The sequence below is a fragment of the Sarcophilus harrisii genome, chromosome 1 (genome assembly GCF_902635505.1).
Source record: "Sarcophilus harrisii chromosome 1, mSarHar1.11, whole genome shotgun sequence".
NCBI lineage: Eukaryota > Metazoa > Chordata > Mammalia > Dasyuromorphia > Dasyuridae > Sarcophilus > Sarcophilus harrisii.
In genome coordinates this window covers 324,452,109-324,477,509 of record NC_045426.1, presented here as the reverse complement: position 1 = coordinate 324,477,509, position 25,401 = coordinate 324,452,109, and the positions used below count along the sequence as shown (strand labels likewise).

Genomic DNA, 25,401 nt, shown 5'->3' with positions numbered 1-25,401 from the left:
TCATATCCTTTGACCATTTTTCAATTGGAGAATGGCTTGATTTTTTATAAATTAGAGTTAATTCTCTATATATTTTGGAAATGAGGCCTTTATCAGAACCTTTGACTGTAAAAATATTTTCCCAGTTTATTGCTTCCCTTCTAATCTTGTCTGCATTAGTTTTGTTTGTACAAAACTTTTCAGTTTAGTATAATCGAAATTTTCTATTTTGTGATCAGTAATGATCTCTAGTTCTGCTTTGGTCATAAGACCTTCCCTTCCACAGGTCTGAGAGGTAAACTATCCTATGTTCCTCTAATTTATTAATAATTTCATTCTTTATGCCTAGGTCATGAACCCATTTTGACCTTATCTTGGTGTATGGCGTTAAGTATGGATCAATGCCTAGTTTCTAGCATGGATATTGTTATTATTATTAGTGTCTTTGTGATGCTGTTTGAGAAGACAGTCTTATGTCTGTTTTGGTTTCTCTTTTTTCCTTCTTTTCCTCTAGCTTCAGGCCTGAGAACTCCCATGGCAGTCCCATGTCCTTATCCAGCACCATTTGGCATTGTTCCACATGCTGGGATGAATGGGGAGCTGACCAGTCCAGGAGCTGCTTATGCTGGTCTACATAACATCTCTCCTCAGATGAGTGCAGCAGCAGCTGCTGCAGCTGCCGCCGCCGCCTATGGAAGATCTCCAGTGGTATGTTCCTGGGGCTTTTGATCTCTAGGACTAAGTTATGATAGTATATAGAGAATCCTCACATTGTCTCTCCTGGATGAGGTGGTGTGAAAAGTTTATGCAGCATTAGGAGGATTAATAAAGGGACTTGTGTATCTTCACAAAATGCAATTACAAATAAAGGAAGTTTTTTTTTTTTTTTTTTTTTTTTTTGGCAAAACATATATGTGAAGGGGTATACTTCCTTTCCAGTTTGAAAATCAAATCCAGAATAAGCCTCACCATATCAAGCTCAATAAACAGTGTCCACATGCCTTATGTTTGTTTTTATTCTTCTGCTTCGGGAAAACTGTAGGTTGGTTTTGATCCACACCATCACATGCGTGTGCCGGCAATCCCACCAAACCTGACTGGCATCCCTGGAGGAAAACCGTGAGTGTTGCTCTGCCATTGCATTAAACTAATTACTTGCTGAAGTTGTTTTTCTTTGTTGTTTAGTTCTACTTTTAGCCACTGAGTGTTACCACATCATAACAGCTCCTTCTGATTTAGGGAATAATTGGTAGGACTTACAGGACTTATAGGACTTGAATTTCATTCCTATGGCATTTCTCATTTTCTCCAAGTACAGGAAGGATGTAATGAGGCAAGGTTTTGTATTTTCAATTTGAAATCTTGAGCTTCCAGTATCAAAATGCAAATTGCAAAGGGAGTTCTAACAATCATGTCTTCTCCACTCCGGTTGCTGGCTTAAAGGTAGTCCCTTTGTTCACAAAAGTCCAGTTCTATCTTGCCAACATACTTAGTTCTCATAGCTTGAATGTGTTGAAAAAAGCGTACTGAAATGTTTGGTCAGCTTTGAAACTCAAACATTCTATTTCCATCTCTTCCCAATGTAATTGACCAAATATAGTAATGAGCTCTCAGGACCTCTATGACTATCAACTTGACACTTAGGAGTCATTTTTTTTTTTCCTGACCCTCCTGAATTATAAAAGGCTAAACATAGTTCAGGCCATGGTGCTAGCCCTCATTTTCCACTACTCTACATGCAGTCTACACCCTTCATTTCATTATAGTGTGCTTTATTGCTTCTTCCTGATCTCAATATTCTTTGCCTACTCTTTGACTAGACTGCCCTAGATATTCAATAGGCATGAACCCCTTCTTTCACAGTTAATGATAATACAGCCCTTGAGAGGTCCACAAAGCACTTTATATAAGTAGATATTGCTATTATTTATGTTTCACATTTTTTAATTTGCTTATTGTGTGCAAAGCATTATGTTTGACACTAAGGGAAATGTGAGGATAAATATGAAACATGTCTCAGGCCTCAAAGATTCTGCAATTTAAGTAAAAAAAAAAATACTATTGATGTTCTTTCTAATAGAATCTACTCTATACTACATCTCTGACCTTCCTTAGATATTTAAAAATATGATTCCAACATCTTCCCTATTTATTTTCTTCATATTATCCATTGCTATAAGGTGTCATGGTTCATAGTTGAATAGGGTTGGGTAATTTTGGTTCCAGACTTTTTGGTGGATCCATTTTAGCCACCATCATCTCTGTTTAGATGACTCCTAAAGTCTGCCTCTAGCCCTTTTCTGATTCTGGACCTCTCATTGGCTTTTAGGACAAGTCTATTTTTCCTATTAGCATTTCAAACTCTGTTCAAATAAAACCAATCTTATTGTCTCTAACCTTCCCATCCCTTACCCCAAATCCATGCTTCCTTCTGATTTTGCTATTTTTATCATGGCTAGCATTTGACCTGGACCATCAAGTTCAAAACTTTGGTGTTTTTACTTGGAATCATCCTAACATATCCTCTCTTTTCTAGTTACTTACCATATTCCAGAAATATGCCTCTTAAAAATCTTTTATGTCTGATCCTTTCATTGTCATCCTGTTGTCATCACTGTACAAGACACTATTATTTCTACGTAATGTGTGGCCATGTCATTTCTGTGCCCTACAGACCTATAGCAGCTTCCTATTTCCTAATTTCAGATTCCTTTGAATGACTTTCAAAGCTTTCCATAGTCTGGTATCTTACATTTCCAACTTCTTCTCATATCACTGTTGTTCATGTGCTCTGTATTTTAGATAAACAGATTTATTTCTTCTTCACATTCTTTCCTCTAACATCTCTTCCAATAAAAGGAAAGTGAAAAAAAAAATGCCGTGGGCATTCCTTTTTCCATGCTTTGGTCACACTAGTATTTATGTCTAGTGCTTCTCCCATCTTTATAATCTTGAATATCTACCGATTCTTTAAAACCTAGTTCAAATACCACTTCCTTGATGGAGTCCTCAATTATCTTTGTTGATAATGACTTTTCTCTCTAAATCTTTCATAGCACTTCATTGTTTTGTTTTGTTTTGTTTTTTAATCTTTTAAAATTTCAACATGAATTATTTTATTTTATTGTGTCTGTGTCTGTGTCTGTGTCTGTGTCTGTGTCTGTGTCTGTGTCTGTGTCTGTGCCTGTGCCTGTGCCTGTGCCTGTGCCTTTTTAACAATTTTTGTGCTCCATAAAGACTGAACATTTTTCTTAACTTAATCTTCTCCAGGATCTAGTAGTACATTATATTCTGCATACAGAATATGCTTAACAAATATTTATTGAATTGAGTATTTTCATGTTAGCCATACACTATCGTGCACATATTTATCTTAAGTATATTTGACTTTTTAGAGTACAAATTTTATTCCCTTGATTATAAGACAATAGTAAATGTTGAAACTCTTAACATATTTTTCTCTTATTGTTATCATATGACCTAAATTACATTAAATATGTTAAAATGTATATATAAAACTCACCAAGTCATAAACCTTACATATCTTACCAGAAAGCTCCTCCCTCTGCCAAGTACTGTCTTTATATGTATAATTGTTGTACCATCTCTGACCTAATTACTTTTATAAAATGAACTGCCAGATATTATCTGGAATTATAATTAAATACATGTACCAAACTAATAAACAAAAGTAGCATTTATTTGATCATCCACATTGGGGAAGCTTGTCTGTTTGATAGAATTAGCAAAGTTCTACTCAGTTTATAATTGGAATGACAATATGGTTTAATTTGTATATAAAAGAAAAATGAACTTTCCCTCTATTTTACTGGCAAGATTTCTGAGTAGTGCTACCATATTTGATTTAAAAAATTATGAAGACTTAAGATATGACCAAGTTCTGATCCAAAAGAGAAAAAAAATTACTATTTTAATGTAGAAAGTGACTAAAGACAAATGAATATATAACAAATAAAGATCTTGGAGTCATAGTTGATAGCTAATCATAGTACAGTAAAAAAAGTTTGATTTTTTTTTTTTTTAAAGCAAGATTTTAGGACAAATAGGGATATATGAGGTAATCCTCCCATGACACTTTCATAGAGAAAGAATATCATATCTAAATTGGGGATCCACAATTTAAAATGGGATACAGAGAGCTAAGGGTAGAAATAGAGAAGACTTAAGATGATTTGTCAGAATAGTTAGGAAGATTTCAAAGAACTGGAAAGAAAGGCTGTTTCTAATAATGGCCTTGAAGTATGAGTATGTACAGGATCAGAATACAGGAGGTGGTGAGAATATTAAAGTAACATATTCGTAGTACTTTAGCCATTTTGGCACATAGAATTTCTTTCTTTCCTTACTTTAAATCCTGGGAAAGAGATTAGATCCATTTTGTGAGGAAAAGAAAATTGAGACATAGAGAAGTTAGTTGACTTTATCACAGCTCACAAGTCTCCATCCATATAGATAGCCATGTCTTTTGTCTCTGGGCTGCTGCTTTCCACTGTTTCTTAATCATTTCTATTAAGGCAAAAAGTAAAACTAAACTTAAGATAGAGTAAAAACAGTTGATGGTTAATGATCATCAAATCTATTTAACAATTATAGTTTGGTTTGGGGTGTTTTTGTTTTTGTTTTGCTCTGGCTGTCTTTGAATATAATCCTGGCAGTGAACTCCGCTTATCTGTCCCTTGAGATTGAGCCAGCATTCGGAAATACTCATTACCATCAGCATTCAGGTAATATGTTAGTATAGCCTAAGCCAGTTGTGAAGATGTTGAGGGTTTTCATTCTTAATGAATAGAAGGAAGATCCTCAAAGATAAAATTAGAGATTTTTAAGTTTTCCAGGGTGGTTGTTACATACGTACGTACGTACATACATACATACATACATAGCTATTTTAAAAGGTTATAGAATCTCCTTTTGGGGAATACTGAAAAACAAAATAGATTTGTAATGGACAGGGTACTATTATTTTATTAAAATTAGTGACATTTTGTTTTGACACAATATTCACTCCCAGATAAAGTCTTTATCACATGAGTATTCCAAAAACATAGAGCATCTGACCATTTTTAAAAAGTTAAGCAAAATCATCTAACACAGTGACTAATTAACAAGTGAGTGTGGCTTTCCACTCATACAATTCACTATACTTCTTAACAGCAGGGAAAGAAGTGTATATTAACCTTCATCAGAAACAAAAACTAGTCATTGTATGTCTGAAGTCAAGCAGACACATTAGGTGATTTTAAGATCTCCAAATTTCCATATGTTTTGATACTAATCTGGATTCATGAACTAATCCTCTATTGTCTATACATACAGAGTACAGCTCACATTTGCTTCTTATCATATACAGTTCTTGTCCTCCCCTTTTTTCAAGTTGTCCCTATAGCTCACCCCAATTTAGTTCTGGTTTTTATATACGTATATACACATATATATACATACATTGTATACGTATATACATACATTTATATACGTATATACATATATATATATACATACATTATATATATATATAATTTATATGGCTCCATTCACTGACTATTGTTTCTCACATCCATCAGTTTCTGTGATTTCTCAGAAAGGTTGGCTTACCTCAAAGTACATTAGAGATTCAGTGTCCATAGTCTGGAAATCAGGAAGACCTGTATTCAACTTCCACCTCAGACATTGTTTCTCCATATGTCAAATGTGTATAAGAATAGCACCTACCTCATAGCATTGTTAAAAGTAACAAGTGAAATAATTATATAAAATATTTTGTATTCCTTAGAGGGCTTCATAAATGTTAAATAGCCGTCGTTGTTGTCATCCTCCTCTTATTTCTACTCCTACTCCTACTACATGCTACATAAAATTCATTTTATTAATGTTTAAAATATAAATAGTCTTTAGTAATCCTTAAGTATGCTTGAAGCTGTCAGGATTTTATGTTATTAAGCCTGGCAAGTAAGTAGAAAATGGGGTATGATTTGGTTATAAGATAAGATGAATCCTGAAATTGATTGCTAGATTTATTGGGTCACATACATACTATATTTAACAGATATTTTATCCACAATTATTTAACTGCTCAAATATCAAGGTAATGTTTTAGTAGATGAGAGATGTGTAAATCTGTTCAAATAAATACTTATTAAAAATTAAATAAATGCATCCTAAACTTTTCCTCCCCTGTTTTTTTAAAACTTAGCCTAAAGTTTATCTTTTTGAAGAAAGACTTTTCTGTATGTAACCTCTTATTTAGTAAATGACACAGAAACTAGTTAATTTCTGCTTGTTGTTGGACATTTCAGACTCTAGAGATCTGGATTTTAATCCTTCCTCTGTTTATCTTTATGCTCTTGGCTAATTCACTTAACCACCATGGACCTCAGTTCTCTTGTCTGTAATATGAAATGATTAGATTAAGTAGTCTAACCTAAATAATGTGAAATTTAAATATGGATACATCAATCAAAAGCCACTTGTTAAGAGTCTACTATATTCCGGGTTAGGTTCTTGGAATAGACACAAAAATGTTATTCCTTGCTACTCTAAGATATAACATGTATGTAGTTAAAAATATCCAAGGTAAACTTATGGAGTGACACTAGCTGTTAAGAGGTAAGGGATCAGGAAATATTTCATACTCCCTGTGGGAGTAAGTGGCACAGGGGGTGTCCTTTGTTTTTTGAAGGAAACAAAGGGTTCTTGGAGGGTGAGAGGAAGAACAAGTGCCCTCCCTGTATAGGTGACAGTTAGTGACAAGCCCAGAGATCAGAGTTGAGAGTATGTGAAGAACAAGAAAAAGCCAGGTTTGGCTAGACCACAGAGTGTGGTAAGGGGATGATGTATAATAAAATTGGAAAGGTAAATTGAAGCCAAGTGATAAATGACTTTAAAGGGCAAACCAGCAGGTTTCTGTTTGAACCTAGAGTCAGTAGATAACTATTGTAGTTTGAGTGGGAGTGTCACATACAATATGAAAATGGCTTTGACAGCTCTTTGGAATAGGGTTTGAAGAAGAGAAACAGTTGGACACCAGTAGGAAGTATTAGGGGCTGATGGAGGCTTAATCCAGAATGATAACCATGTGAGTACAGAGAGAAGTGATCAGCTGTGAGAGACATTGTATAGACCAGGGGTCCTCAAACTTTTTAAATAGGGGGCCAGTTCACTGTCCCTCAGACTGTTAGAGGGCCGGACTATAGTGGGCTTTTAAATAAACTTCATAGCCCTGGGTGAGGAGGATAAACATCCTCAGCTGCCGCATCTGGCCCATGGGCCGTAGTTTGAAGACCCCTTGTATAGACTCTTTGGGCAGTCTGGCAGAGCCAAAGGACCCCTTTTTAAGATGTTTTAAATGCATAAAATACATAGGAATGTAAGTAAGCTAAATATTTTGAAAGAGTTATTAAAATACATATTTTTAAAATTTACAGACCTCAGCTTAAGGACTTTTGTAATAGATGTAGAAGTTACAAGGAATAAGCATCTCTTTGAATATTGATTATGATCCAGCAAGAGGAGACTGATTAAAAGCTCATACAGGGAAGAGGACAACTAAGAGGAAAAGTGACAGAAACAAATTTCTTTTCTAAAGAAAGAGTTATAAGTATCCAGGAATATACTCTGGATATTCTTCAACTTTGTCAAGTATTGGAAAGAGGTCAATAAGACTGGCCATTGAAAAAAAAAATCCATTTAATTTTGAAGTTAAGAGATCCATTGGTAGCATTGGAGAAAGAAATTTCATTTGAATGAAGCCACATTGTAGAGATTTGAGAACTGAATGAGAGGAGAGTAGTAGGGATTTTTAAGGTTTTTTTCCTCCAAGTTGGGGAAAGTGGGACATTTTTGCAGGCCTTAGGGGAAAATCTGTAGATGGAAAGTTTTCCAAAGGGAAAAGGTATAATTTGATTTTCCTTTAGTTTTCAATTTGCTGAGGAAGTTAGAAGAAAGGGGATAAAGGCGTACATATTGGAGAATATTTATTGTCATTTGTTCAGAAATGGATCATTTCTTTATCAGAGACTGAGGAAAGGAAGACAGAATGAGGGATGATATTATGGATTTTGAGATATTGAAAAGGGGAGAAGGGAGAGCTCACAGAAAATGATCCCAATTTTCTCAGTAAAGTAATAACGTGAAATGAATTTCCACACTGTCCCTCATCGAGGAAGGATCATTCACCTGTTCTTCCTGGATCTTTTGCTTTTCAAAGATTGAGTCTTAACTACCAGAGCTAATTCTTTCTTGATTTCGTAATTAGCTCTTTTCTCTGCTGCCAGAGTTTTTGCTCTTTGAAGCTACTTCCTGCTTTGAATCTTAACTGCCTTTTTGTGTCTGTCCGTTTGGAAAGTGTGTACGTTTTTGTTCCTCCTTAAACTATTTGACCTTCCAAAATGCTTCTTGCTGGAAATAGTGTCTCCCCCTGGGTATATTATTGGATGCTTTGACTAATGGGGAGAGTAGAGAAAATTCCTTCTCCCACTGACTCTGGCACAGGCCCAAGGGTAACAGTCCACAGAGTACTTGCCTCAAATCCTCACACTAATAAGAACGGGGAATGTACCTTCAAGACAAGACATAATAAGGAAAAGAGAAGTAAGAGATCCATCCTGAGAGCACACAGAATGAAGTCCTGGAAGAATTAAGAGTTGCCTTTTTAAACACAAATTAAGAGTCTATGATTTGTGAATAGCATAAACGACATTAATGTTAAAGAACAGTCTAAATCTTAACCTTAACCAATAGGGTTATACCTTAAATAAGCTAAAATTACCAATGGACTTGAGCCCACAGGGGAAGCAGGGAGGGTACTTTCCATCATCAACTAGTTGATAATAGATGGCCATATTCTCTGATATTCTGGATCATTGAGCCTTTCATCCAACAAGGGTTTAACAGCTTTATAAACAAAGTGCACTCCATTGATTGACCTACCCAGCGTGGCTTCATTCCCAAACTCTTTTCAACCATCTTGCTTCAATCTTCCCCCACTTTCCCCCAATCATTTGTTTACTTGCCCTTTGAGTTTTCCTTCTGCCCTCCAGGAATGTGAAATTAGTCACAGTCATTTTTCCTACTACCTTTGCTTTGCTGATGCTTGTCTCTGCCTTTAGCAACCTAAAAATAGATACAGATTCTATTGCAGGAGATGCTCTATGTTAAGTCACATATTAGAGCCAAACACTTTCCCAACCTGAGGGTTTTCCCTGGAAATGAATTTGAGATGAAGCTGTTGATAGGTTATTCATAGGTGGGCCTTCCTGGCAGTTATGCAGTGAGTGCATTTTTTCTGAGATCTCAGATTCCATTTGATATTACTGGGATTTGTGATTGTCATGTCAGGTCAGAATGGGGTGGGGGAGTCCCATTTTTTACTTATTTTACCAGGGATTTTAAAGAATCTTAATTCTTTAATATCTAGTCATTTTATGCCTATAATTCTTTAATTGCCAGTTGCTTGGAAATACATATGATTGGTATGATGAAATATTAACAGAAAAATCTGAGCATTTGGGCTCTGAATCACACACAGCTCTCTGGTTTGTAGATGATGCTGAACATCTCATTTCTCATTTTAATTCAGCACAGGGAACAAACAGTTCAGTAATTTTTTTTTTCCATTTCCACTCTTCTTTAGCGCATACTCCTTTCATGTTAGTGCAGATGGTCAGATGCAGCCTGTACCTTTTCCGCCTGATGCTCTCATTGGACCCGGAATTCCTCGACATGCTCGTCAGATCAACACTCTTAATCATGGAGAAGTAGTGTGTGCAGTTACTATCAGCAACCCCACAAGACACGTGTACACTGGGGGGAAGGGATGCGTCAAAGTCTGGGACATCAGCCACCCAGGAAATAAGAGTCCAGTCTCTCAGCTGGATTGTCTTGTAAGCAATTAATGATGCATAAAACTAATACCTTTGAAAATAAATGACTGCCCTGCCCCCTCCTCCGCCCCCCCCAAAATTAGTGAATGTTAAAAAAATCATCTTATAATTGGGGGAAAATATTTTTAAAAAGCAATAATTGAGCTTAAAGAAGTGATTTGAGTTGAATAAATTTTATGTATAATTGAAGTAACATGATGGTCATCCAAGTAAACTACAGTGAGTTTGGAGTCATTATTGTTCCTTAATTTTTACTGTTCTAGAACTGGAAAAACTAAATATTGGCTTTGTTTTTACCTTTTTTTGGCAAAAAGTTCCTTCACTTTGTTTATGTTCCATGCATTTGCATAGTTCCACCAGTTCTGTGTGTGTATATGCACACGTGTGCATATACATATGCAAATGTATCCACAACTATATGCAAATATGAACTCAGAAATCTAAACCCCTTGCACCCTTTCATTTTAGAGACAAGGTTAAATAGAGGAGGGTTAAACAAACTGAAGTAATGTTTCAAATATCCAGATTGGGAGGGGAGGAGGGGCCGGAGAGGGAATGCTTTGAAACACTAAGCCCATCCATCACCTTGGTACAGTGGCTCTGTATTCTAGTCTTTCCATTTGACAATAAGTTTTAACTCATAATTGAAATCCCATTAGTTTTTCTCTCATTGACATTTGATTGAAACTTGCCCTAAAGTTATTTGGGAGTGAGTTTTATTTTTTTTTTCCCCTTCAACAAGCATACATTGTTCCTAGGGAAGCTTTCCCTCCTGTCTTAGCAGTCTTTGATAAGGTCTTACCTCCATTGATATAAATACTGCTTAATCAAAACTAGTACAGCATATTTAGGCAGGTATCAGTTCTTTGGAAATGAAAATTTCCAAATATCTGTAACCTCTGATACTTTTGATGACTTTTCAGATACTTTTCTGAAAGAAATCAGAAAAAAAAAATTTAAATGCAGATATGATAGAATATGATTTTTCTCTTTTCACTTTTTTAAAACATATGTATATGTCTGTACATGTACATGTTAGTATGCATGAAAACTTACATGAGTTTGTTAGTTGTTGAATATGTAAAGCTTTTAATTGTTCAGGGTTTAGTCTAGATCTTGGCTTTTTGATGCTAATTAAGATTAAATATCTCTCAGTACTAAATTCTGTAGATCAAGTTTAAGTACTTCCCTAATGTCATGTAATTTTCTGGCATTAATCCACTTTATCATTGTCATAAGTATAAATGGCTCATTAAAATCAGGAGGGAATACAATACTTTTATGGATCTCTGCTCTCATGTTAATGCTGTTTTCCTTTCCTCATGAGTAATCTCTTGATGGTTTCTGTCTCCACAGAACAGAGATAACTACATCCGTTCCTGCAGATTGCTCCCTGACGGCCGCACCCTGATTGTTGGAGGGGAAGCTAGTACATTATCCATTTGGGACCTGGCAGCTCCGACCCCACGTATCAAAGCTGAGCTGACATCCTCGGCTCCTGCCTGCTATGCCCTGGCAATCAGCCCTGATTCCAAGGTCTGCTTCTCCTGCTGCAGCGACGGGAACATCGCAGTGTGGGATCTGCACAACCAGACACTGGTCAGGTAGGTCAGTGGGATCTGATTACCAGTAAGGCAAGAGGTCATTTAGCCACTTTGGTCCACCATTCTTTTTTAATGTTGTGTGTGTGTGTGTGTGTGTGTGTGTGTGTATAAATGGATGAATAATGGTTATTATAGCAATGTCCTATTTACAGAATACTTTAGTTTATAAAACTCTTTTTCTCATAATGACCCTGTGAGGGTAAGAAGTTATAAGTATTGTTTTCTGCATTTTGCATATGCAAAAACTGAGAGTGAGTGACTTGTCCAAGATCACTGAGCTAGGAAATGGCAAGACAGGAACTTGATTCCAGATCTCCAAATCAAGTGTATTTCCTTTTTCTACCATGCTATCCCTCCCCTTCAATTTAAAGTGGATTCAAGTGTTAACATTAACAAGCCAGAAGAAAAGAAGCATCTGATTCTATCAACTCTTTGTGCTTTACAAACCATATAATGAAAATTGAAATCACATTGATACTAATACTTTAATAAGTTTCTCACGACTTGGGTTGGACTTGGACTCAGAAGTACCTGGCTTCAGATAATGTCTTAGATTAATTTCTGGGGCATGATCCTTTATTAACTGATGGGAACTAATATCACCATGACTATCATCCCCATCTATTTAATGATATATGGCACTTAGCTGGGTGACGTTGTGTTTCATTTGACTTGTTTTGATCGTGCCATGAAATAGCTTCTGATCTAGTGGAGTTAGCAGTGGAGGGGAAGGAACATCACCTATCTCCAATTACAACTTTAAAATAAATGAAGAATAGGTTCCTAAATTTAGAGGCAGAGGACATCTTGCAGATCATTTAATTTAGCTTCCTAGTTTTTCTAGATGAGAAAACTTGAGGCCCAAAGATGTATGTTGAATGGCATGACCTAATGTTGTGTTAACTGAGTCAAGATCTGAAAGGTTCAAGCAGAAGTTCAGCAGCTAAGTAGAGAAAGGAGGGTAAGAGTGATGGTGAAAGGAAAGATGGGTGACAAGGGGAACAATTATTGTTATGAACTCAGATAAAAGGTCTGAGTGGAAGCCTTTGGAAGTGGCCTTGAGGAGTTTATTTGGAACCAGTATGATATGCAATGTTGTGAACGATAGCAAAATAATTACAAGCACATGGTATTACTTTTCATTTTCCCTTGGAGCATTGCATTCAGGGTAGCTGTTCAGTTGAACTAACTGCCACTGTTCTTCTTCTTCTGGTATTCTCTGTACTTTGCCTATTGGAAGGAAGGCGAAAGAGAATAATGGGTCAGGCTTTAGCATGCTTTGTGCTGGCTGTTGCCAGGAATGATGGCCTGTGCTCACTTTAAATGGGCATGACTTTTCTGGGTAAATCAGAATTTCTCTGCCTAATTCTTATACCACCAACTTTTGTGTTTTTTCAGAGTTACACAATTAGACAACAGAGAGCACAGTATCTTTCCTTGGCAGACTGTCCATTTCTGGAGGGGAAAATTAGCCTTGCATCCCCTCTCACACCCACTTGTGCCAAGTTATGAGGAGAGAATAGGGTTTATTGTGTTTTAATATTTGTACAGATCATCTGAATGTAGATGTGAGTTTTCTTTTGTTTTTTGTTCCATTTAAAGATAATTTTCTCTTTGTTAGTTGATTTCAAAAGCCACCTAGGTCTTGGAAAATAACCAAGTGAAATAGGAAATTCAACACCTATTCTTTGCCATTTATTGAAGTTTGGAGCAAACTCACTATGTTCCTAAAATATATAATTATTATTAAGTATTAATACTTAACTATGTCTAAGGAAGGAAAGCTAGTTTTTGACAGGGCTTTTATACAGAAATAAAATACTACATTGAGTTCATCTTACAACTGCCTCATTGTCAAAGACTTTCTTCCTACCCCCTCTTTTTGACATTTTCAGGCAATTCCAGGGCCACACAGATGGAGCCAGCTGTATTGACATTTCAAATGATGGCACTAAGCTCTGGACGGGAGGTTTGGACAATACAGTCAGGTCCTGGGACCTAAGAGAAGGGCGGCAGTTACAGCAGCATGACTTCACATCACAGGTGCTGTCTTCAAAGCCTTTGATATTTTAGAAATGGTGATTTTTCTATAAATTGTGTGAAAATTTGAAAGGCAGAAATTAAGATGAGTTCCAGAGTTATCATTCATTGTGCATGGTTTGTTAATTTGATATTGCAAATTAACTAGTTACTAATAGGGGCTCACTTTTAAAAAGTTAAATTTACTCATTCAAGACATATTAAAAGTTCTTAACCAAAAGTATTAGGCAGCTTTTGGTAGTTGTCGTTTTTGAAGAACATTACTGCATAATTTTTTCTATCAGATAAATAAACTAGACTGATGGACTACATTGTAAAGATGATGTTCCAAACACATACTCATTTTGGGATTTTTTTTCTCTTTCTTATTTACTTAATCTTGATTTTTCTCATAATTGGAGTGGTTTACTTGGAAGAAATTGACTTATCTTTTTAGGTTAAAATTAAAATCAGTCCCCTTATTTTTCTTTATTCTATGTACTATTTTAATATTAGATCTTCTCTCTGGGATATTGTCCTACTGGAGAGTGGCTTGCAGTTGGCATGGAGAACAGTAATGTCGAGGTGCTACATGTTACCAAACCGGACAAATACCAGTTACATCTTCACGAGAGCTGCGTGTTGTCACTTAAGTTTGCTCACTGTGGTAAGCAGACTTGCATAATTTGTCATTTCTTTTCTGGCCTTATGGGGAGGTGGGGGTGGGGTATTTCTTTGTTCACTTTTTTGAAGCTTAACCTTTGAATGAGATAGGTTCACTTATTGAATTTGACTATATTTACACCTCTCTGGTTTTAATTTTATGAGTTTTCTGTTTGAGGTTAAAATAATTTTTATTTAGTTACTTTTAAATTAGATGACTTTTTGAAATATCCTTATTGCTTTGTGACTGAATTTTTCTGATCTTTTTTGGGGAACTTTAATTTTGATTCTGAGGCATTAACTCCGATGTTTTAAATGATCTGATTGTAGGAAAATGGTTTGTAAGCACTGGAAAGGATAATCTGCTCAATGCATGGAGAACCCCTTATGGGGCCAGTATATTCCAGGTATTTCATGATGTTTCACACCTACAGTTTTTTAAAGCACATTAGGGTTGGAATTGCATGACAATAATATCTAATTTGGTTTTTCAATTAATCACTAAGTTCATTAATTTTTCAGATTGTCTTTAAAAGTCATCTAGTCCAACTACTATGTGAAGTTAGCATGATGTTGTTCCACTTTTAAAACATTAGTAATTGGTGTAAAGAGTTACAATGGTACGATTATATTTGTTTTATGCTGTGCATATTATAGAAGGTGCTTATTAAATATTTACTTTTTAATTGCTGAAATATCCATATCCTCTTTGACCATGATGCTGGGCAAGTCATTTAATCTCACAGTACTCTAGCCAACTGTTTAAAACTATAAATGGAGGTGATTATCTATCTTTATGTTGAGGAATTATCATCATCATAATTAATCTAGAGATAGGGACTAGACTATGAGTCACCAATGTAGCGAACTCTACAATGGAGAAACTCTCTTTACCAGTACAGATCACCGTCTTCTCTGCAGTTTATAATTTTAGACCCTCGCCTTACAGCACTGACCATGGCCAAGCCACTTTTCCATGCATCCAAACATGAGTTGAAGACAAGATTTAAACGTGGGGTATTCTGACTTTGAGGCTGGCTCTTAATCACTTAATCACTCTGCAGAACTTAGTAGAATATAGAGAAGGCTCAAGTAGTCAGGTGTACATGCGTGCGTGCGTGCATGCGTGTGTGTGTGTATTTGTGTGTGTGTGAGAGAGAGAGAGAGCGAGCAAATTTTGAGGTTTAAAAAAATTGCATTTATTCATTATAATTTTTAGTTGTCCTTTAAAATGAGAGTTGATAATGTATTACTTTTACTCATTTTAAAGCTTATGACTTCATTTTTTTCTTGTACTTAAGTTTCTTTTTATGTTTCTTTTCTAGTCCAAAGAATCCTCATCGGTGCTTAGTTGTGACATTTCTGTGGATGATAAGTATATTGTCACTGGCTCTGGGGACAAGAAGGCAACAGTCTATGAAGTTATTTATTGAGGACAAATCTTAATGCAAAAAGGACTCCTCCTTGTAGCACTTTGCTGTATAATCCTTTTTTTTTTTCTTCCCAAGCCAAGGATTTAAAATGTCCCTCACAGTTGTGGAGTTGATTCCCTCCCCTCCTCCCACTTCCTCCTTGCTATTGAATTGTGAATGCTCATTAAGAACCTGTGATACCAAATCTTGAAATATCTACTTGGAAGAACTCGGAATAAGCATACTTAACAGTGAACTGAATCTTTAATTATGTATTATATCTGTAATATATTTATTTTGTTTAAAGAAGGCTTTCTAACAATGAACTGACTAAATAAAGCTGTCTGCTCCCGCCTTGGTAATAAAGGTGCGTTGTACTTTGAATATCCCTTTTTTTGTTTTGGCAGGGGAGGGCAAAAGAACGTTTAAAATGACCATTTAGAAATTATTGTAAGCTTAAACTGGTAGCTATACAAAGACATTGAATGTTTATTATCAACAGGAGGCAATATGCTTCTTATTGTTTGTTTGTTTTTTTTTTTTTTTTTAAGCAAATTTTGGAAATCTGACTAAATAAAGAGAACTTTCTGACCATGTCCATTTTGGTTAATTTGGAAAGTTTAGCTTCTAGCTATCTCAATTAAATATATTCAAAGAACGCTACCCTCTTAAATATCTAAAATTTTAGGAACCACTTCATAATTGGTTGCTATTTTTAGAATTTTACTTTTATTAGTTTTATTGACCAGGCAAGTGGTCACTATATAACTTTATTTTTATTTTTTTATTTTTTATTTTTTTATTTTTTATTATAGAAAGATGAACAGTAAATTGGCCTCAAAGAGACAACTTAATCCCTCCTGGATATTTTTGCCACATTTCTTTGAAAAGGGGAAATGTACATCTTTGGGCAATTTTGTGGTTACAAGAGATTATGGAAAACATTTCGCATGTTGGTTGGGAACTGCACAGGTGCACAGCTGTAGGAAAGGAATTCCTACCACTGTGTAAGCCAAGCCTTTGACAAAGAGAGGACAGCAGAGGAAGAAGGATTTGCAAGAAGCCCTCCTCCCGAAGAACAGGAAGAATGGGCTTTCACTTGAGATGAGGACTTGCTCTTTTGGCCATCGGTTCTTTCCATGTCTTAGTTGGATGTCCCTGGAGTAGACACAAGGCTGTGTTGTGCCATCATACCAGAGACGTTATCTTTTTATGTTGTTGTTGTTGTTGCTGTTAAACCATGATCTGTGACTCCTTTTTTTTTTTAATTATTATTAATTATTATTATTATTATTATTTGTTTGAATGCTTTATAAATCTTTTAAGTCTGTGGATCTGCTGATGTACAGTGCCTTTGCTGCTATGGATCAAAATCAAAAGAACCGTGTAGATAAACTTTATCGTATAGGTAGAAAATTACTTAATTTCATACTAGAAATGGGTTGATGCTGCAAATTGAAATGGACTATTCATTGAAGTTCCAAATGTGGTAGCAGAAAAAAAAATGGTGTCTTAAGTGCATTGTGTTTGATGTCATTGACAGTTTCGTAATACTCTACAGTGTAGAAAGATTTTGATACTAAACTGTGCATTGTACATAGTTCTAATGCATTGTATTGACCACCAGTACTTCTATAATGGTAGAATATTGTTTGTGCATTCAAACTTTTAAGCATTAAACATAAATAACTTCTAGGATGTTTATTTTTCTAAATTCCTTTCTTGGGTTGCGAGGGAGGGAATATGAGGGAAGGTACTTGTATTTTAACATTTTTACTTTTGAAAGTTGTACAGCTGCTGTCTAAAGTTAAGGCTTCTGTTGGGCACTAGGTGATTGGCTACAATCAAGCAAAAGCAGCACAGTTTTTAATTTCTTAATTATCATTAAGGAGTAAAAGAACTGTTTTCAACTATCCTCACAAATAAACATTTATTGAGCATCTTTAGATTTATTAAAAGCTCCACTACAAAATATCTAATAGTGTTTTAGCTATACAACTCCAGGCAAGTCATGCAATATCTGAGTCACTGTTTCTTCATCTGGAAAATAGGAACAATAGCACCTCTAAAAAGAGGTACTCATGGATGGAGAGCCAGCCTCACAGAAAGACCCAGTTTCAGACACCAGGCATTTCCTTTAAGCTCTCCCATCTCCCACCCAACTTTTAAGTTTAGAGAAGGTTGCTGATGTGTGTTCAAAGGTTTTCCTCATTAGGAATTTCCTATACTCATAAAGTCACAGGTCTTTTCAAAAGAACAAAAACAAACCTCCAGTTAGCTAGTTCACCAGGTTAGTCTGAGAATTTATGTAAAAAACAATGAAAACTAATTTAAAACACCATGGAAATGTCAGTTTTAAAAAATATCCTAATGATCATCGCTCTCAGAAACACAATAATGCGATGCATTTTCTTGTCAACAGGTTTCCACTCCTTTGAGAATAATACCCATATCATAAGGCTTGGGTTTTCTAGAAACTCTGACTCCTTTTCCTTGAGCATAGTTTCAGCATAGGGAACATCAATCAGCAAACAGATTATTAAATACTTAGTCTGTGCCAGGTACTGATTTAGGTGCTGGTATACATAAAGTAAAATCATCTCTGTCCCCAAGCTTAAATTCTTTGAGGAGCACAGGGAAATAATACACTTAGAAACATAATCAGAGTACACAGTGTGTCCAAAATCTTAGTAGCAAGACTCTTGTAGGATGCCCTGTACAAAAAGAACATGTCTGATGAATCTGCAGAAGGAGGACTTGGAGGGTGAGAAAAGAAGCGATAACAAGGAAAATCAGAAATGACTTTATGTGAAAAATGGGGTTTGAGGGAGCCTGGGACCCTAAAAAAGCAAGAGATGAAGAAGCACATTCCTGGATTGGGGAATAGGCTGGGCAGAGGCAGAACTAAGTGGTAAATTGTATATGAGGAACTGCAGGCATGTCACTGGGCCACAGAGGTCATGCAGGGGAGGTGTTTGCAATGAGTCTTGAAAGGGAGGCTAAAGGTAATCCTGAAGAGGAGTCCAATCAAAGGAACTTGTACGTGATCCTGCAGCCAATCAAGCCATGATATCGTCAGATTTCCGCTTTAGGAATGTTAAGAAAGTAAGGTGTAGAAAGATCAGAAAGGACTAGAGGATCCCGGAGGGATTGGTCCTGATGATCATGTAGAGTTACGAAGGACTTTTTGGCTGCTGAAGAGCATTTTGCATTTGATCCTAGAGCCACAAGGGGCCACTGGAATTTTTGAGTAGAAAGTGGTGTGTTTGGACCTGTGGTTTAGGAAAAAATTGATAAATGGAGGGTGGACTGGAGTGGAGAGAGGCCTGAGGCAAGCAGACTCACCATCAAGTCACTGCAAAAACTCGGACACGAGAGCATACGGTCTAGCACTAGAATGGGGTTAGTGCCAGAAGAGAAGAGGACGCTCCCACAGGCTTCGGTAGCAGATCGGGTATGGGCCTTGAGAGATGAGAAATAGTGAGAATCCTGAAGGACTGGGAGGATGCTGTTGCAATGGGGCAAGTGGGAAGTTTTTGGAGAAAGAGTTCTCTTGGATATATTTAGCTTAGGATATCCACGGGGCATCTCATTTGAGACAGGTCTGTGAGATTGGAAGTCAGCAAAGAGTTTGGGATAGGATAAAGATATTTAAGAATTATTAATATAGAGATGGTAGTTAAATAAATCCATGAGAACTGATGAGATCACCATGTGAAGTAGTATAAAGGGGAAGTGAGATGAGGCAGAGGACAGAGCTTGAGAAACACCTGCATCTAGACGGGATAATCTGGATGAGGATGCTGCAAAGGAGACTGAGATCTAAGGTTCTTCTACATAGGAACGATAATTGAACCCATGGTGGTTTATTAGGTCACTCCAAGAGGGAGTGAACACAAAAGAGGGCTGACGACAAGTGCCTTTGAGGAGAACTCACTGTTGATGGATGGGGTATGATTGTGATCCAACCAAGGGAGCTCAGAAGCAGCCTCACAGGGAGAAGAACTGAAAAAGCATTATTAAGAAAACTCAGAATTCTCCCAAAGAGAGACTAATCGGCAGTGTTGCTGCAGTGCTTAAAGAAGGATGAAGTCTTTTTGCCTCAACTTATAAGAGTATTATAATAACATTTATTGAATATATTATAATTATAAAAATAAGAACAATAAATGAATAGAGTAGTTCTATTTTATCAAGATTGAAGCCATATTGCAAAGGACTGATACGTGAGGAAGAGAAGGAAAAAGAAGTGGAAGCATTGAGGGTTGACAACTATTTTTAGCTTTGAAATGGAGAGAAATATGAAGATGGGAAGGAGCTAATTGATAGGAAGAAATGAGAAAGAGAGGATGCTTAGGGGTGGGGTTGAGAAGACCAAGTTTATACACATTGCTAGTGGTCATATTTTTAGGTCTTATGAAGTGGCAGAGGCTGGGGGAAAGTTTGATGAAGCACAATTCATAGTACAGGTATACAAGGCTTTGAAGATAAAGAGTTGTCTATGTTGTAGTGGAAAAATACTTTAATGTCCCACTAACTTGGTCCAGCTGAAATTTTACAAAAATACTTGAAGTCCTTTTTAATAAATTTTATTAGAGATAAAATGGCAGTCGAAAATTGGAATAGAAAAAGTCCCTTATGCTGTAAAATTTGATGTACACACATTGGTCTAAAAGCAGGAGGTACACAGAGATCACTGTCAGATCTCGTGGAGTTGAACTTACTTTAGCTTGTCTTCTATGTCAACTCTAAATTCAAAGGTAAAAATCACATAAAAGACTCTTTTTATTTGTAAGTAACACATTTGAAAATGGGGCTGTTTAAATAAATGATCGGTTATGGCTTTCACCATGACAAAAATTGACCAGGTTGTGTTTCTTAAGGTTTTTGTTCTTAGATTCTAATACTCTTCCCCCCGCCTCCATCAGATTAGAAAAGATTACATTCTTAAGAATTCCTTTCCCAAAGTTTTAAAAAATAAAATTTAATTGATATTTCTGTTTCTTGCATCACCATAATTTGCCATGTATCCCTCCCTTTCCTTTCCTGAGTGTCATCCCATATAACAAATACTATGTTTTGGAGAGGAAAAAAAAGCAAGACAAGTGATATATTGGGAAAAAAAAAAAAACTTCAAAAACGTGTAATGTGGGATACCCCTGGACCTCTCATTTTCATGAAGGGTTAGGTTGGGAGTGTTTTCTTATATCTTCAAGTCCTGCTGATTTTTATAATTTTGTTACATTTACTTGTGACTTTTTGATATTTTTTCCATTTATATTGTTTTCTGACTCCGCTTACTCTACGTCAGTTCACATAACTGTATGCTTCTCTCTATTTATCACGTGCATTATTTCTTATGGTACAATAGTGCTCCATTACATTGATGTACCTTAATTTGTTTAGTGATTTCTCAATCAGTTTGTTTCCAATTCTTAACTCTCACAAAAAAGTGAAGATATAAATATATTGGAATATATATAGTAACTTATTTCTTAGTAGTGGCATCCTTGGGATTTAGGACTAGTAATGGAGTCTCTGATTCAATTGGGATGGATATTTTAGTCACTCTATTTGCATAATTCCAAAACACTCTCCAAAAGGGCTGTACCATCTCAAATTCCATCAACAATGTCTTAGTGTACCTATCTTCTCACAACCTCTTCAACATTGAATGTTGCCAATTTTTTTTTTCTTTAACAATTTTCTACATGTGAAGTAAAAGTTTGAGTTTATTTTCATTTACGTTTCTCTTATTAGAGATGGAAGCATTATTCATGTGGTTGTGAATATTTTGCAAATCTTTTGAGAACTGTTTATTCATATCCTTTGTCCATTTGTCGATTGAGGAAAGGCTTTTAGTCTTATATGTATTTATTAATCATTTATCTCATGTACCTTAAGCCCTTAGTAAAATTTGACCCCGAATTTTTTTTTCTCATTTGATTGCTTCTCTTCTTATCCTACATAACATTAATGTTGTCTGTGCAGAAAACTTTCTTTTTTTTTTTCTTAATTTTTTTTTATTATAGCTTTTTATTTACAAGACATATGCATGGGTAATTTATCAGCATTGACCCTTGCAAAACCTTCTATTCCAAATTTTCCCCTTCTTCCTCACACCCCCTCCCATAGCTAGCAGTAGACTAATACATGTTAAATATGTTAAAGTATATGTTAAATCCAATATATGTATACATATTTATACAGTTATCTTGCTGCACAAGAAAGATCAGACTTAGAAATAAGGTAAAAATAACCTGAGAAGGAAAACAAAAATGCAAGCAGACAAAAACAGGTATTGGAAATACTCTATTGTGGTCCATACTCATTTCCCACAGTTCTTTCTCTGGGTGTAGCTGGTTCTCTTCATTATTGAACAATTGGAACTGGTTTGAATCATCTCATTGCTGAAGATGACCAGGTCCATCAGAATTGATCATCATATAGTATTGTTGTTGAAGTATATAATGATCTCCTGCTCCTGATCATTTCACTCAGAATCTGTTCATGTAAGTCTCTCCAGGCCTTTCTGAAATCATCCTGTTAGTCATTTCTTACAGGACAATAATATTCCATAACATTCATATACCACAATTTATTCAGCCATTCTCCAGCTGATGAGCATTCATTCAATTTCGAATTTCTAGTCACTACAAAAAGGGCTGCCCACAAACATTTTCACACATACAATCCCTTTCCCTTTTTTTTTTTTTTTTTTTTTTTTTTTTTTTATTATTATAGCTTTTTATTTACAAGATATAGGGATGGGTAATTTTTCAGCATTGACAATCCCAAAATCTTTTGTTCCAATTTTTCCCCTCCTTCCCCCCCCCCTCCTCCCCAGATGGCAGGTAGACCAATACATGTTAAATATGTTAAAATATATGTTAAATACAATATATGTATACATGTCCATATAGCTATTTTGCTGCACAAGAAGAATTGGATTTTGAAATAGTGTACAATTAGCCTGTGAAGGAAATCAAAAATGCAGGCGGACAAAAATAGAGGGATTGGGGATTCTATGTGGTAGTTCACACCCATTTCCCTGAGTTATTTCCCTGGGCGTAGCTGGTTTAATTCATTACTGCTCTATTGGAGCTGATTTGGTTCATCTCATTGTTGAAGAGGGCCACGCCCATCAGAATTGATCATCATACAGTACTGTTGAAGTATATAATGATCTCTTGGCCCTGCTCATTTCACTCAGAATCATTTCGTGTAAGTCTCTCCAGGCCTTTCTGAAATCATCCTGCTGGTCATTTCTTACAGAACAATAATATTCCATAATATGCATATACCACAATTTATTCAGCCATTCTCCAATTGATGGGCATGCACTCAGTTTCCAGTTTCTGGCCACTACAAACAGGGCTACCACAAATATTTTGGCACATATAGGTCCCTTTCCCTTTTTTAAGAGCTCTTTGGGATATAAGCCTAGTAGAGACACTGCTGCATCAAAGGGTATGCACAGTTTGATAACTTTTTGGGCATAGTTCCAAATTGCTCTCCAGAATGGCTGGATGTATTCACAATTCCACCAATAATGTATCAGTGTCCCAGTTTTCCCATATCTCCTCCAACATTTCCGTGTTATCTTTCCCTGTCATTCTAGCCAGTCTGACAGGTGTGTAGTGGTATCTCAGAGTTATCTTAAATTGCATTTCTCTGATCAATAATGACTTGGAGCATCTTTGCATATGGCTAGAAATAGTTTCAATTTCTTCATTTGAAAATTATCTGTTCATATCCTTTGACCATTTATCAATTGAAGAATGACTTAATTTCTTATAAATTAGAATCAATTCTCTATATATTTTGGAAATGAGGCCTTTATCAGAACCTTGGACTGTAAAAATGTTTCCCAATTTATTGCTTCCCTTCTAATCTTGTCTGCATTGTTTGTACAAAAAACTTTTTAACTTGATATAATCAAAATTTTCTATTTTGTGATAAATCTCTAGTTCTTTGGTCACAAATTCCTTCCTCCTCCACAGGTCTGAGAGGTAAAGTATCCTATGTTCTTCTAATTTATTTATAATCTCATTCTTTATGCCTAGATCATGAACCCATTTTGACCATATCTTGGTATATGGTGTTAAGATCGGATGTATCCGATCTTGGTATATGGGTCCATGCCTAGTTTCTGCCATACTAATTTCCAATTTTCTCAGCAGTTTTTGTCAAACAGTAAGTTCTTATTCCAATATCTGGGATCTTTGGGTTTGTCAAACACTAGATTATTCTAGTTATTGACTATTTTGTCCTGTAAACCTAACCTATTCCACTGATCAATTACTCTGTTTCTTAGCCAGTATGAAATGGTTTTGATGACCACTGCTTTATAATATAGTTTTATATCTGGTACAGCTAGACCACCTTCATTTGATTTTTTTCCCATTAATTCCCTTCAGAAACTTTATTTTTAAAAATATTTTATTTTTCCAAATCCACGTAAAGGTAGTTTTCAACATTCAGTTTTGTAAAACTTTGTTGCACATTTTTCTCCTTCCTTCCCTTATCTCCTCCCTTTCCAAGACGCCAAGCAATCTGATATTGATTAAATATGTACAATTCTTTTAAACTTATTTCCATATTTGTCATGTTGTGCAAGAAAAATCAGATCAAAAGGGGAAAAATATACAAGAAAGAAAAAAAACAGCAAATTGTTGGAATCTTTACAAAGTGTTAAGAACATATGTCCTTGTTTCTCTCTGGAGAAAGAATTGGATCTAGATGAATGGAACTTAGTAGGAGAGGATCTTTGTCAATTCTGTAATAAAAATGGCCCTAACTCAATTTCTAAAGACATATTTAAGACATATAATTTAATACAACTGGCTATAAGAAGTTATTTAAGTGTTAAAATGAAAAAGAAGAAAGTGCCAACTAAACTAGGTGATAAGCAGGAAAATTCAGATAAGAATGGAGTTAAGTACAATTCTGAGTGTGATACTTCACAGCAGGAGGAATTAGATCATTCCTCATTTCATGACCCTCCCCCGTCATGGATAGAGGAAGAAGAGGAAGAGAGAGAGGCAGAAACACAGTCAGCTTCTCCTGTGAAGCGGAATATGACAAGATTAGAAGAAGCATTAATTAAAGCAAAAAATAAAGGAGAAGATATATCTGATTTTATACATGCATATCCTGTGATTGAAAAGCTTGACCCTTCAGGTCAAAAAGAGAGAAGATACACTCCTTTTAATTTGGAAAAAATTAAACATATGAAAAAGAGTTGCACTCTTTATGGGGCTACATCATCTTATGTGAAGATGTTGCTAGATAATTTGTCTTATGAAATCTTAACCCTGAATGATTGGAAATCCATAGCAAGAACATGCTTAGAACCGGTACAAAATTTGTTGTGGCTTTCGGAGTTTCATGAATTATGTAGGATACAAGCCCAACGCAATAGGCAAACAGGAACTACTGGACAAATCACTTTTGACCAACTAGCTGGTGAAGGTCAGTATGCAGAGAATTCAGAACAGATTTATTATCCCATAACAGTGTATGAGCAGATTTCTAAGGCTGCAATAAAAGCTTGGTGTTCCCTCCCTGGACAAAAAGATCGAGGGGAAGCTTTCACAAAAATAGAGCAAGGTCCCAATGAACCTTTTGCAGATTTTGTGGGACGTTTGCAAACAGCTGTAATCAGAACCATTGGGGATAATGCTGCTACAGAAATAATGACGAGACATCTGGCTAAGGAAAATGCCAATGAGATTTGCAAAAGAATTATATGGGGATTAGACAAAGATGCTCCTTTAGAGGAGATCATAAGACGCTGTGCCACAGTGGGTACAAATGCTTATT

General features: G+C 35.8%; 1 protein-coding gene across 5 annotated transcripts in view; it reads left to right on the top strand.

The window, feature by feature from the left end:
- Positions 1-17,516, top strand: part of TLE4 (TLE family member 4, transcriptional corepressor) — a 159,394-nt gene extending 141,878 nt beyond the window's left edge. For 4 of the 5 annotated variants that reach the window (XM_031945496.1, XM_031945498.1, XM_031945494.1 and 1 more), the window contains 8 exons: positions 494-687; positions 1,022-1,098; positions 9,629-9,878; positions 11,235-11,482; positions 13,378-13,525; positions 14,018-14,168; positions 14,495-14,571; positions 15,490-17,516. In XM_031945496.1, coding sequence (XP_031801356.1) covers positions 494-687; positions 1,022-1,098; positions 9,629-9,878; positions 11,235-11,482; positions 13,378-13,525; positions 14,018-14,168; positions 14,495-14,571; positions 15,490-15,597 — 1,253 coding nt within the window. In that variant the 3' untranslated portion in view covers positions 15,598-17,516. The remainder of the gene's footprint in view (positions 1-493; positions 688-1,021; positions 1,099-9,628; positions 9,879-11,234; positions 11,483-13,377; positions 13,526-14,017; positions 14,169-14,494; positions 14,572-15,489) is intronic. The other variant, XR_004230794.1, reaches the window with a different exon arrangement.
- Positions 17,517-25,401: the final 7,885 nt, after the last annotated feature.